Here is a 13,831-nt window from a genome sequence, read left to right as displayed (position 1 = left end):
GGGCGGCCCGTCAGGAAGTCCAGGATCCAGTTACAGAGGGAGGTGTTTCGTTCCAGTTGTTCTTAACTTAGTGATGAGCTTTGTGGGCACTATGGTGTTGAACGATGAGCTGTAGTCAATGGACAGCATTCTCACATAGGTGTTCCTTTTGTCCGGGTGGGAAAGGGCGGTGTGGAGTGCGATTGAGATTGCGTCATCTGTGGATCTGTTGGGGCGGAATGCAAATTGGAGTGGGGTTTCCGGTATGATGGCGTTGATGTGAGCCATGACCAGCCATTCAAAGTACTTTATGGATACCGAAGTTCTTCTATAAACACTAGCGAGAATCTCACAACATTAGGTACCACCCGTGTCCTTGGTTCTCCCGTTTGATGTCAGTACTGTTCATAATAATAATGTGATTCATAGATGCTACTGAATGCAAGTGCAACGACAATGGAAATGCAACAATTCCTCCAGCTAAGCCTTCAACCACAGTTTTCACTCTACAGTAGCAATCGTACCATTCAGCTCATAAATTAGCTACAGATGGACTTTCCTTCCGTGCTAAGGCTTCAATTTAACCTTTCACCTCAGCAACCATGTTGGAGTGTCCTCCGCGCCAAGGCTTCAATTTAACCTTTCACCTCAGCAACCATGGTGGAGTGTTCTCCGCGCTAAGGCTTCAATTTAACCTTTCACCTCAGCAACCATGTTGGAGTGTTCTCTGCGCTAAGGCTTCAATTTAACCTTTCACCTCAGCAACCATGGTGGCGTGTTCTCCGCGCCAAGGCTTCAATTTAACCTTTCACCTCAGCAACCATGTTGGAGTGTCCTCCGCGCTAAGGCTTCAATTTAACCTTTCACCTCAGCAACCATGTTGGAGTGTTCTCCAGCTAATGTTTCAATTCAATCCTTCACTTTAGCTAAATATGTGGATGTTTTAGAGATCCATCACTCCACTCTGTTAAATAAATTTAACAGTCATCATTATCATCAGATGGGCCTCACGTCCTCCACCATGTCTAGTGCATATAATCGAACTAAACCATTTGCTGTGTTACAGTACACCACCCATAAAGGGTTAACTGAGATATAGTGTAACGTGTTACAGTCTACCCCCCCCCCCCCCCGTGTTACAGTTCTCATAAACTTGTTTTGCATTTCCAATGTAATTCCCCACACTACACTCACACCCACCAGCATCTACCAGACACACACAAAATAAGAATACACTTTCATACACTTCAATAAAACTATCATAACATAAGGAGAAGTAGGTCCTTACTCTACTGAGACTTTGCTTGCAATTGCTTTCTCCCAGCAGGCCCCTGATATCCTAATGCCAAGGGCACATCTTATCTTGAACTTTAACCCAAACACCAGATGTGTTCAGGACGGCGATGCTACAGGTATTTAGGTCAGTTCCGTAGTGCTGTGATGTGCTATTTTTTTTTTTTTTTAAACTACACTGGAACAGCCTGCTGAGGGACTGAACCATGTCTAAACTACACTGAAACAGCTTGCTGAGGGACTGAACCATGTCTAAACTACACTGAAACATCCTGCTGAGGAACTGAACCATGTCTAAACTGCACTGAAACAGTCTGCTGAGGGACTGAACCATGTCTAAACTACACTGAAACAGCTTGCTGAGGGACTGAACCATGTCTAAACTACACTGAAACAGCCTGCTGAGGGACTGAACCATGTCTAAACTACACTGAAACAGCTTGCTGAGGGACTGAACCATGTCTAAACTACACTGAAACAGCCTGCTGAGGGACTGAACCATGTCTAAACTACACTGAAACAGCCTGCTGAAGGACTGAACCATGTGTTCACTCATTTGTTACACCGTGTGGAAAAATTATGTATTTTTTACTTACCTGTTTTGAGGTGAGTTTTATCAATGATCCCTCATAACCCTAAAACAAAGACCAAGAAAAATTCTTAGCATAAACAGTTTAGGAACATGTATAAGTATATACTCTATTTTATGCTATGATAGTATTCAACATGACAGTATATACTCTATTTTATGCTATGATAGTATTCAACATGACAGTATATACTCTATTTTATGCTATGATAGGAGTCAACATGACAGTATATACTCTATTTTATGCTATGATAGTATTCAACATGACAGTATATACTCTATTTTATGCCATGATAGTATTCAACATGACAGTATGTACTCTATTTTATGCCATGATAGTATTCAACATGACAGTATATACTCTATTTTATGCTATGATAGTATTCAACATGACAGTATATACTCTATGTTATGCTATGATAGTATTCAACATGACAGTATATACTCTATTTTATGCTATGATAGTATTCAACATGACAGTATATACTCTATGTTATGCTATGATAGTATTCAACATGACAGTATATACTATATTTTATGCTATGATAGTATTCAACATGACACTATATACTCTATTTTATGCTATGATAGTATTCAACATGACAGTATATACTCTATTTTATGCTATGATAGTATTCAACATGACAGTATATACTCTATTTTATGCTATGATAGTATTCAACATGACAGTATATACTATATTTTATGCTATGATAGTATTCAACATGACACTATATACTCTATTTTATGCTATGATAGTATTCAACATGACAGTATATACTCTATTTTATGCTATGATAGTATTCAACATGACAGTATATACTCTATGTTATGCTATGATAGTATTCAACATGACAGTATATACTCAATTTTATGCTATGATAGTATTCAACATGACAGTATATACTCTATTTTATGCCATGATAGTATTCAACAATGACAATGACGGTTCTTCTCGTAAAACAAAAAGATGTCAATGTAACATTAATTTGACTTGACATATGGTGTCAATAAAAACATTGTAAATGTATTATACGTTTATTCGTTTACATATTTTGACGCAAAGTCTCATAAATGCATAAGTGTGTTAGTGTTACTGGTCGTTGGTTAGTCATGGGGGAAAAAAAAAACATATGTTGAGGCCCCCTTGAAAATGTACCTGATTAGCCAAAATGTACTGCTTTAAACACTTACATGATATACCCTTTCAATGTTCATACCAAATGTATGACCTAAGCACTGTATCAGATGGAGCTGTGGTGCTATTACATTAGGTAGCAACATGCAAAGTTCCTGTGCCATGAAAATGCTTGATTATGTTCTGTAAACTACACTGACAATGTGTTATTCTCTCAAAACTACAATTTTTTTTGGAGACACCTGGTATATTTTTTGTTGCCATGATTACAGGTTTAGTTATGATTGTATTCCAGGTTGAGGAATGCAGGTAGTTTTCCACTGTCATTTATTTCCTCATCACTAATGGAGGCCTGTTAACGGTGCCTGTTTGAACAGAGGCCTTTTCATATCATCCATTTTAATGCATACACACCTTAAATGGTCTGAACAGGAGATACAGCTCTCGCGGTTTTATATCCAGAGGTAGTCCGCTGACAAATAACGTGCGGACCTAAAGAGGAGGAGATGAGGAGGAGAGAGGGAGAGAGAGAGAGGGAGAGAGAGAAAAAGAGAGAGAGAGAGAAAGATAGGGAGGGAGGGAGGGAGGGAGGGAGGGAGGGAGGGAGGGAGGGAGGGAGGGAGGGAGGGAGGGAGGGAGGGAGGGAGGGAGGGAGGGAGGGGAGAGAGAGAGAGAGGGAGAGAGAGAGAGAGGGAAAGAAAGAAAGAGAGAGAGAGAGGGAAGGAAAGAAAGAGAAAGAGAGAGAGAGAGAAAGAGAGAGAGAGACGTTCATGTATTTTTCATTAACCTTTCAGTAATTATAAATAGCTACCGTACCTGACAGATGATGTAGGACATTGAAACAGAGAAATGGAGTCTGAAATGGTCTGATAAGCTCAGTAATTCAGTAATTTACGTATGGAGAACAAGTATGTGAAATACACTTGAAGCCGAGGTAAAACCTTTGAAATATAATACACACAACCGATATAAGCATCACTTAAGTCCATCACCCCTCCCTCCCTCCACAACGCACACTTTCCTTTGTAAGCATACTACGTTTCTCTATGTAATCTACGGCCCACTGAGTTTTATGGCCGTCCTCCCCGGCAGTTTTTACCTTCTGTTTTACATTTGAACTTTTCAACTTGGGAGATGTGAGTAAGCGGAGAAAGTGCTGCATTATGATGTATATGTCAGATTAGAATGACTTGGTTCTCTCTGCAAGAGGGGTTAACTGTGAAAAAAAAACAACGACATGAGAATGATGACTACTGTTGAGGCTTCTTTCTCATACAGTGATGCTCTGGGAATTGATAGGCTCAAAGATAGGTTCAGGAACGGGATTGGTTACAACACAGGAAGTAACCCGGCGGGCAAAACTGGTTGCAATGACGTCATGGTCTTTTTTAGTAACCAGAAAAATACATTGTCATCATGAAAGAGACATATTTACCTGGTTGTAACAGAGATTTTGTAATTTGTTATATGACCTCTCGTTAAACAGAAAACCACTTTACAACCAGAAAGTGATGTCAGTAAAACTAATTTAGGGGTGGCTGAGTGGAAACATATAGAATAAGGAGGGTTTTAGTAAAGCTTAGCAGGGATAGGATATCTATGATCTGAAAACTCTTGTTGACTGTGCAGTGAATTGAAACCAGTGCTCTTCATTGGTACAATGATGCAGGACATGAAGGTGAAGAATTGTGTCCCTACAAGGGGAAGAATAGGGGGTTAATATATTCAACTAGGAAAGTAAAATGTTAGTTTTTTTGTCTTCAATGTCCAAGCTAAGAACGCACATACATTTTGTCCAGTGTCAACAAATGTGCAATTTAACCTTTACTTAACTAGGCTTAATGCTTACTATGTATACTACATCATTGATATCCCTGATGAATTTGCTAGAAAATTTAAATAATAATTTGTATTACTTTTTTTTGCAACCGCCGGATGCATTTACTAAGACAACCACATGCCACATTACATCAGCTTGCGGGCCGAATTCGGCACGCAGGCCTTTAGTTTAAGACCCCGGATTCGAAGTTAAAGCTGTCTAAGTAGATCTGAATTTAGCCATGTAGAAATTCAGAGTAGTGTGGATTTCACAACTCACCATTTAGCGCAACAGGAACTGAACAGATGAAGCGATAAAACATCCATCCAAAGCAACGTGAAACCCTAAGCCGATGCCAAAACTGCACCGAAACAAACAGAGAAGCCTAGCAACTCTAGAGCTGGCAAGCCGAACCGCCAGCTGGCTGATTCAACCTCAATGACTTTCTCACCTTAGCCTTTATCTTATCTGAGCCAAGCCAACTCTACAGATCTGTCACTGGTGTCTGTCAACGGCAGGTTGTGTGTCATAGCTGCACTAGAACATCAAGGCAGTTGCTGACAGCCAGTAAGGACTGTAAAACAATGAGTGAAAAAGTAGAAGAGTAAAAAAAAAAACGAAAAAAAATATGTAAGGGTATGTGAGATCTGATTAAAAGTCTACTCTGGTGCCTAATTACTGTGGTGAAGCAAAACTGAGAGTTTAGCACATTTTTAAGACAATCCAAAAGTTCAGTTGAATTATTTGAACCTTTCATCTAACTTGTTTCGGGGTGACAATTTATGGTCTTTTATAATGTGTTCATTCTCATCAACTGAGAAAGGTTACTGAACTGTCCTGCGCTGGGTTTAATCCCTAACAACTCCATTATTAGGTTACTGAACTGTCCTTCTCTGGGTTTAACCCCTAACAACTCGATTATTAGGTTACTAAACTGTCCTGCTGTGGGTTTAATCCCTAACAACTCCAATATTAACTTACTGTCACGCCCTGACCATAGAGAGCCATTGTTTCTCTATGGTGTAGTAGGTCAGGGCGTGACTAGGGGGTGATCTAGTATATCTATGTCGTGTTCTAGTTTCTTTTTCTATGTTGGTGTTTTGTATGATTCCCAATTAGAGGCAGCAGGTAATCGTTGTCTCTAATTGGGGATCATATTTAAGTAGTTCTTTTTTCCATCTGTGGTTGTGGGATCTTGTTGTCTGTGTAGTTGCCTATGAGCACTGCTTGAGCTTCACGTATCGTTTATTATTTTGTGCGTTTCACTTAAATAAAATATGTGGAACCCAGATCACGCTGCACATTGGTCCGAGTATGCTTCCAGTTCGTACGACGAGCATGACAGAAGATCCCACCACAACAGGACCAAGCAGCGTGCCCAGGAGGAGATGGCATCCTGGACTTACGAGGAGATCAGGGAGAAAATATCATGGACTTGGGAGGAGATCATGTCAGGACACGATAGCCTTCTGTGGAAGCAGACGCAGGGAGAGAAAGGAGGACAGCGACGATGCCGGGGTTCGCGGCCACAAGGACAGCCCAAAAGACAGCCCGAAAATGTTTTTTTGGGGGGCACACGGGGTGGTCGGCGGAGCCGGGGAGTGAGCCAGTGACAACCTGGGAGGAGATAGAGGTGGTCGGTCGACCCAAGGAGAGTACCAGAGCCCGCCTGGGAGTCAATGGAACAGTGCGAGGAGGGATACCGGAGAATGGAGTTGGCTAAGAGTATGCAGCAACACAGGCGTTTGGAGGAGTGTTTCACCAGTCCGGTGTAACTTGTGCCGGTCCCACGCATCAGGCCTCCAGTGCGCCTCCCCAGTCCGGTACGTCCTGTGTCCCCTCCTTGCACTCGCCCTGAAGTGCATATCCCCAGTCCGGTGCGTCCTGTGCCAGCGCCTCGCACTCACCGTGCAAAGTGTGTCATAGTTCCAGTACAATTGATGCCGGCTATACGCACCAGGTCTCCAGTGCGCCTTCAAAGTCCAGAGATTCCGGCGACGGTTCCCGGTCTGGAGCTTCCGGCGACGGTCCCCTGTCCGGAACCTCCTGAGATGGTCCCCGGTCCGGAACCTCCTGAGACGGTCTACGGTCCGGAACCTCCTGAGACGGTCAACGGTCCGGAACCTTCAGCGAGGGTCAACTGTCCGGAGCTTCCAAACACAGCGTCCAGTCCAGCTCCATGGTAGGAGCCTCCCTCCGCGCCGGTGCCCAGTCCAGGCACGGTGTCCAGTACAGCTCCAAGGCCGGAGTCTTCCCCTGCGCTGATGCCCAGTCCAAGCACGGCGTCCAGTCCTGCTCCATGGCCGGAGTCTTCTTCTGCACCGGTGTTCAGTCTAGATACGGCGTCCAGTCCTGCTCCATGGCAGGAGCCTTCATCGGCACCGATGTCCAGGCCAGGGCTGGTGTCCAGTCCCACTCCATGGCAGGAGCCTTCCTTGACACCGAGGTCCAGGCACAGTGTTCAGCCCGGGTCCATGGCTGGATCAGCGGGATGAGCGGGTTCTTCGGCCCGCACCAGAGCCGCCACCAAAGCTGGTGGATCCGCGAGCTGAGCGGGTTCTTCGTCCCGCACCAGAGCCGCGACCAACACTAATCACCCCCCCTACCCTCCCCATTTGGTTTCAGGTTTTGCGGCCGGAGTCCGCACCTTTGGAGGGGGGGGGTACTGTCACGCCCTGACCATAGAGAGCAATTGTTTCTCTATGGTGTAGTAGGTCAGGGGTCGTGACTAGGGGGTGATCTAGCATATCTATGTGGTGTTCGAGTTTCTTTTTCTATGTTGGTGTTTTGTATGATTCCCAATTAGAGGCAGCTGGTAATCGTTGTCTCTAATTGGGGATCATATTTAAGTAGTTATTTTTCCCACCTGTGGTTGTGGGATCTTGTTTCTGTGTAGTTCCCTATGAGCACTGCTTGAGCTTCACGTATCGTTTATTCTTTATTGTTTTGTGCGTTTCACTTAAATAAAATATGTGGAACCCAGATCACGTTGGTCAGAGTTATTAGGGCTTAATCCCTAATAACTCCATTATTAGGTTACTGAACTGTCCTGCTGTGGGTTTAATCCCTAATAACTCCATTATTAGGTTAGTGAACTGTCCTGCTGTGGGTTTAAACCCTAACAACTCCATTATTAGGTTACTGAACTGTTCTGCTGTGGGCTTAATCCCTAACAACTCCATTACTAGGTTACTGAACTGTCCTGCTGTGGGTTTAAACCCCAACAACTCCATTATTAGGTTACTGTACTGTGCTTCTGTGGGTTTAATCCCTAACAACTCCATTATTAGGTTACTGAACTGTCCTGCTGTGTGCTTAGTCCATAACAACTCCAATATTAGGTTACTGAACTGTCCTGCTGTGGGTTTAATCCCTAACAACTCCATTATTAGGTTACTGTACTGTGCTTCTGTGGGTTTAATCCCTAATAACTCCATTATTAGGTTACTTAACTGTCCTGCTGTGGGTTTAATCCCTAATAACTCCATTATTAGGCTACTGAACTGTGCTTCTGTGGGTTTAATCCCTAACAACTCCATTACTAGGTTACTGAACTGTCCTGCTGTGGGTTTAATCCCTAACAACTCCATTACTAGGTTACTGAACTATGCTGCTGTGGGCTTAATCCCTAACCAGTCTATTATAAGGCTACTGAAACACTCTGGACATGTCAAGACGAGGACTCCCAACATTGAGTCCACTATACAGACAGAACAATGAGACATTCCTAACTGAGTTGGACCATGCTCTACTGCACTGAGTTATAAGTATGACGTTAGTTATTGTGTTACATGATATATGCTGAAACACGTGTGGTTTTGTGGTGCGTGCACTGTCGGATGTCAGATGATGGTCAAATGTGTTAACGGTTCTCCACACACATCTGCTATCGATTAGTTATTTTTTTCCCCCTAGACTACTATGAAAAGACATGGGTGTAAACAGGTGTCCTACTGTTTCCAGTGAGGTGAGATATTACACTTTTACTATGCAGTAAACTGGCTAGAAGCCTATAGCTGCACTTAACTAGACTCAGTGGTTCTGGAGAATAAAATAAAATATGATGAAAGTATGTGACATGCAGGACATATGCAGTGTTTCTTTTTCTTTTATAGCAATATCAAATCATTTCTGAGTAGCAAGTAAGTAGCTTACTGTAATAGTATTCCATTCAAATTTTTAGCAAAACACTATTTCTCAAGCAAAATGTTGCTAGGACTGTCTGGGAGTGGTCTGAGTGAGGGAAGGGAAAACTGAAAAGTAGCTGTTTTAGGCAGAGAGGTTTGGAACTCTCTTTGTTATTAGTCTATTAACCAATTTACCATTTAGTGATGTCACCAGGCAAACCCAAACTCCCACCAACGCAAACAGGCTGATTAGAAGGTCCTATGTAGATTGTATTTTCAACCAGCAAGTATCAGGAAATAACACTGTTACATTTTTGTCAAATGTATATTGTGTTCGTTTTATCAGCTGTTGTGCAATATAATTTTTTCTTTTTTTTAAACTGAATTTTGACTGCACTGGGTATTTAATTGATTTAAGCCATGTTTTCGAACATTCTCCTGAGTCACTGTGAGTTTTCCACCTGCATTCCCATAGTGCTGAGGTGCCCTGTTTCTGGCTTGGAATCATTGACCATTTATGGTGCTCTCATGCACACCAACCCGCTGAGCGTACTTCAATCAAAAACAGCAGACCCACCACCAGCCAGCTGAGAACTTCACAAAGTGCACACAGTGCCGTTACCTGGCAACAGTTAGCAAAGCTCGGTGCGCACCGGGCCAAAAACATCAGATCCTATTAAGGCCACCTTTGCTGTGTGTCCCGCGGGAGGAATGCACCTCTAATCAGCCCTCTATGATGCCATTGCCTGTGAATGAAGTCATCACCTCAACTGCGATGGCCAAAGATAACTTATGGGGTTCCCAGAGCCACATTATGGGGGTCCCAGAGCCACCTTATGGGGGTCCCAGAGCCACTACTAGAACAAAGTCATCAACGCCAAATGTAGCTCTAACTGAGGAGACGTCAGACCATTTCCACCCTGACCATTTCCACCCTAACCATTTCCACCCTGACCATTTCCACCCTGACCATTTCCACCCTGACTCTAGAACAAAGTCATCATCTCCAACTGTAGCTCAAACTGAGGAGATGTCAAACCATTTCCAAAACAACGGCCGTAAGTAACACTTTTCACACAAAATGAAGGCTGTTTTCAGAATCAATAACAACCGACCATTTTCCTGACCATTTCCCTGACCAAACATACTCTAAAAACGTATAACATGATTAGCTATCATTATATTGACGCTTACAGTCGAAGCCATTTCAGTAACAAAACAGTTTGAGTTTGTAGAACGAGAAAGATATTTCTCAGCCATTATAACGGTTATTAATTAATTAATAATAACTAATTTGTGACAATTGTAAAGAGCTACTGATGAACAGCAAAAGAAAGACCCATCTGTGCAGACTTAGATAAAGACTTTTATTCTGAGTTAGAAAAATTTGGTAGAATTATTAAATTATCTGTCTGATCATACAATTCATAGAATTATATCTATGTCACAATTGATTGTTTCATAAGCAATTATAATATTCATAAATCGATTACTTCTAATGTATGGAATGCATCCTTTCTTGAAGTCAGAGATGCAAGGTTTCAGATAGGTGTTCTGAGTCGAGTTTATGTGCTTTTTTTGACCTCCTGTTTCTGTTAAAATGAGAGACATGACCTCGGAGTGTGAGTGGGATGAATATTATCTGTGTTGGAGCCAAGTTCCGTAGATAGAGGACTCAGGTGTGGTAGGTAGATATCTGGCCCTGGAGTTTGACCTTGGCATTGTGAGGTCTGATTTGTGTGTGTGGTGTATGTGTAACCGATGTGAAATGGCTAGTTAGTTAGCGGTGGTGCTCGCTAATAGCATTTCAATCAGTGACGTCACTCGCTCTGAGACCTGAAGTGGTTGTTCCCCTTGCGTTGCAAGGGCCGCGGCTTTTGTGGTGCGATGGGTAACGATGCTTCGTGGGTGTCAGTTGTTGATGTGTGCAAGGGTCCCTGGTTTGAGCCCGGGTTGGTGCGAAGAGAGGGACGGAACCTACACTGTTACATTGATGCTGTTGACCCGGATCATTGGTTGCTGCGGAAAAGGAGGAGGTCAAAAGGGGGGTGAGTGTAACCGATGTGAAATGGCTAGTTAGTTAGCGGTGGTGCGCGCTAATAGTGTTTCAGGGTCCCTGGTTCGAGCCCGGGTTGGGGCGAAGAGAGGGACGGAACCTACACTGTTACGTGTGTGTGTGTGTGTGTGTGTGTGTGTGTGTGTGTGTGCATATATTTGTCCTATTTCACAAATGCGCAAGTGTGTATTAATACACACGTGTGAATTGGAAAGATTTTTTTGTCATTGTTCTCTGTTATTGTCAGTCTCCTTCATGCTTATAGCTTTTTTTTATGGTTAAGAGAAACTGAAGGCCTTCTTAGTGTCAAATGACCCAAAATGGTTGAATCCATCTGAGGCTGTTGTTAATCCTGCATGAGTCAGGGTGAAAACAAAAGGTCAAGTTCCCCATTCAAGATCAGAGGTCATAGCAAGGTTAGTGTTTGGGTCATGGGTTAACTGATAGGTCAAATACACTAAAACCAAGAAAGGGGTTTTGTACCACCGATCACTGCCTCTCAAAGGTCTGTCAATGTTAAAGCAAATGATTGAAGCCAGAACACGTTAAAATGAATTATTGAAGCCAGAAAACATTGAAACAAAACATTTTTTTGTTTAAACAAATGATTGAAGCCAGAAAACGTATAAACAAATGATTGAAGCAAGAGCAAATAAAGAGTTGTCTTTAGGTGTTGTGTTCTCCTTGTCTTCCTCTCATTTAAACTGAACCTCGTCCTGAGCCTTTAGGCTTCTTCATTTCCTGTCAATCAACCGCCGTTCATCTTGAACCCAGAGACAGGCTGCGAGGGGTCTTTTAACACGTCAAGAGGAAGGATACTTTCACAGACTGTCAAGTAGATTGTCTGTTTTTGGACTACATTTACAGCTGCCTCAGTATGCTAAATAGTTATTTCCTCTCCCTATACACTTCCCCCTCTCTGTGATAAGACCCTCCCCCCTCTCTGTGATAAGACCCTCCCCCTCTCTGTGATAAGACCCTCCCCCCTCTCTGTGATAAGACCCTCCCCCCTCTCTGTGATAAGACCCTCCCCCCTCTCTGTGATAAGACCCTCCCCCCTCTCTGTCTTTCCCACAAATCCCTTTGTTACTGATCACCCAACCTTTATCTTTTTTGTTTTGAAGTCGGTAAAGCATGAGTTAAACTGGACAGAAACCGAGTAGAATCAATTTTGGTTAAGCTTAAAACTTCCAGTTACAGAAAAAAATGACCCTTTAAAAATCAACTATTTTCAAGTGGAGCTGCCCCACCTCCTAAAACAAACCAATTTAACCCCTGATGGTAAGGCACCCACTTAATCCAATGATGGAGAGCCTAACCCTGGTTGGCATGGCTGACATGCTGGCTAAAGATTCATGGCTTTCAGCAGTCAGCCTAACATGTTCTGCCTGGCTGACTCTCTCGTCTTTAGGGTTCCCATGACCATAAACGGGTAACCTGTTAAACAGTCAGGGTCATCTGTTAGATGCTGAGGGTCATCTGTTAGATGCTGAGGGTCATCTGTTAAACGCTGAGGGTCATCTGTTAGACGCTGAGGGTCATCTGTTAAACGCTGAGGGTCATCTGTTAAACGCTGAGGGTCATCTGTTAAACGCTGAGGGTCATCTGTTAAACGCTTAGGGTCATCTGTTAGATACTGAGGGTCATCTGTTAGATGCTGAGGGTCATCTGTTAGATGCTGAGGGTCATCTGTTAGATGCTGAGGGTCATCTGTTAAACGCTGAGGGTCATCTGTTAGATACTGAGGGTCATCTGTTAGATGCTGAGGGTCATCTGTTAGATACTGAGGGTCATCTGTTAGATGCTGAGGGTCATCTGTTAAACGCTGAGGGTCATCTGTTAGATGCTGAGGGTCATCTGTTAAACGCTGAGGGTCATCTGTTAGATACTGAGGGTCATCTGTTAAACGCTGAGGGTCATCTGTTAAACGCTGAGGGTCATCTGTTAGATGCTGAGGGTCATCTGTTAAACGCTGAGGGTCATCTGTTAAACACTGAGGGTCATCTGCTAAACGCTGAGGGTCATCTGTTAGATGCTGAGGGTCATCTGTTAAACACTGAGGGTCATCTGTTAAACGCTGAGGGTCATCTGTTAGATACTGAGGGTCATCTGTTAGATACTGAGGGTCATCTGTTAAACGCTGAGGGTCATCTGTTAGATACTGAGGGTCATCTGTTAAACGCTGAGGGTCATCTGTTAGATACTGAGGGTCATCTGCTAAACGCTGAGGGTCATCTGTTAGATACTGAGGGTCATCTGTTAAACGCTGAGGGTCATCTGTTAGATGCTGAGGGTCATCTGTTAAACACTGAGGGTCATCTGTTAAACGCTGAGGGTCATCTGTTAAACGCTGAGGGTCATCTGCTAAACGCTGAGGGTCATCTGTTAGATGCTGAGGGTCATCTGTTAGATGCTGAGGGTCATCTGTTAGATGCTGAGGGTCATCTGTTAGATGCTGAGGGTCATCTGTTAAACGCTGAGGGTCATCTGTTAGATGCTGAGGGTCATCTGTTAGATACTGAGGGTCATCTGTTAGATGCTGAGGGTCATCTGTTAAACGCTGAGGGTCATCTGTTAGATGCTGAGGGTCATCTGTTAGATACTGAGGGTCATCTGTTAAACGCTGAGGGTCATCTGTTAGATGCTGAGGGTCATCTGTTAGATGCTGAGGGTCATCTGTTAGATGCTGAGGGTCATCTGTTAAACGCTGAGGGTCATCTGTTAGATGCTGAGGGTCATCTGTTAGATACTGAGGGTCATCTGTTAAACGCTGAGGGTCATCTGTTAGATGCTGAGGGTCATCTGTTAGATACTGAGGGTCATCTGTTAA

At 43.3% G+C, this 13,831-nt stretch overlaps 1 protein-coding gene across 2 annotated transcripts in view; it reads right to left on the bottom strand.

Moving 5' to 3' along the window:
* LOC106608509 (RNA binding protein, mRNA processing factor) overlaps positions 1-13,831 on the bottom strand; it is a 58,150-nt gene that overhangs the window by 35,769 nt on the left and 8,550 nt on the right. For both annotated transcript variants that reach the window (XM_045721467.1, XM_014206455.2), the window contains exons 2-3: positions 3,414-3,491; positions 1,869-1,907 (exon numbers count right to left, since the gene is read on the bottom strand). In XM_045721467.1, the coding sequence (XP_045577423.1) occupies positions 1,869-1,907; positions 3,414-3,491 (117 nt within the window). The remainder of the gene's footprint in view (positions 1-1,868; positions 1,908-3,413; positions 3,492-13,831) is intronic.

This window comes from Salmo salar, chromosome ssa07, assembly GCF_905237065.1.
Source record: "Salmo salar chromosome ssa07, Ssal_v3.1, whole genome shotgun sequence".
Classification (NCBI taxonomy): Eukaryota; Metazoa; Chordata; class Actinopteri; order Salmoniformes; family Salmonidae; genus Salmo; species Salmo salar.
Note: the sequence above shows the minus strand (reverse complement) of the source record. Positions and strands in the feature narration are given on the sequence as shown.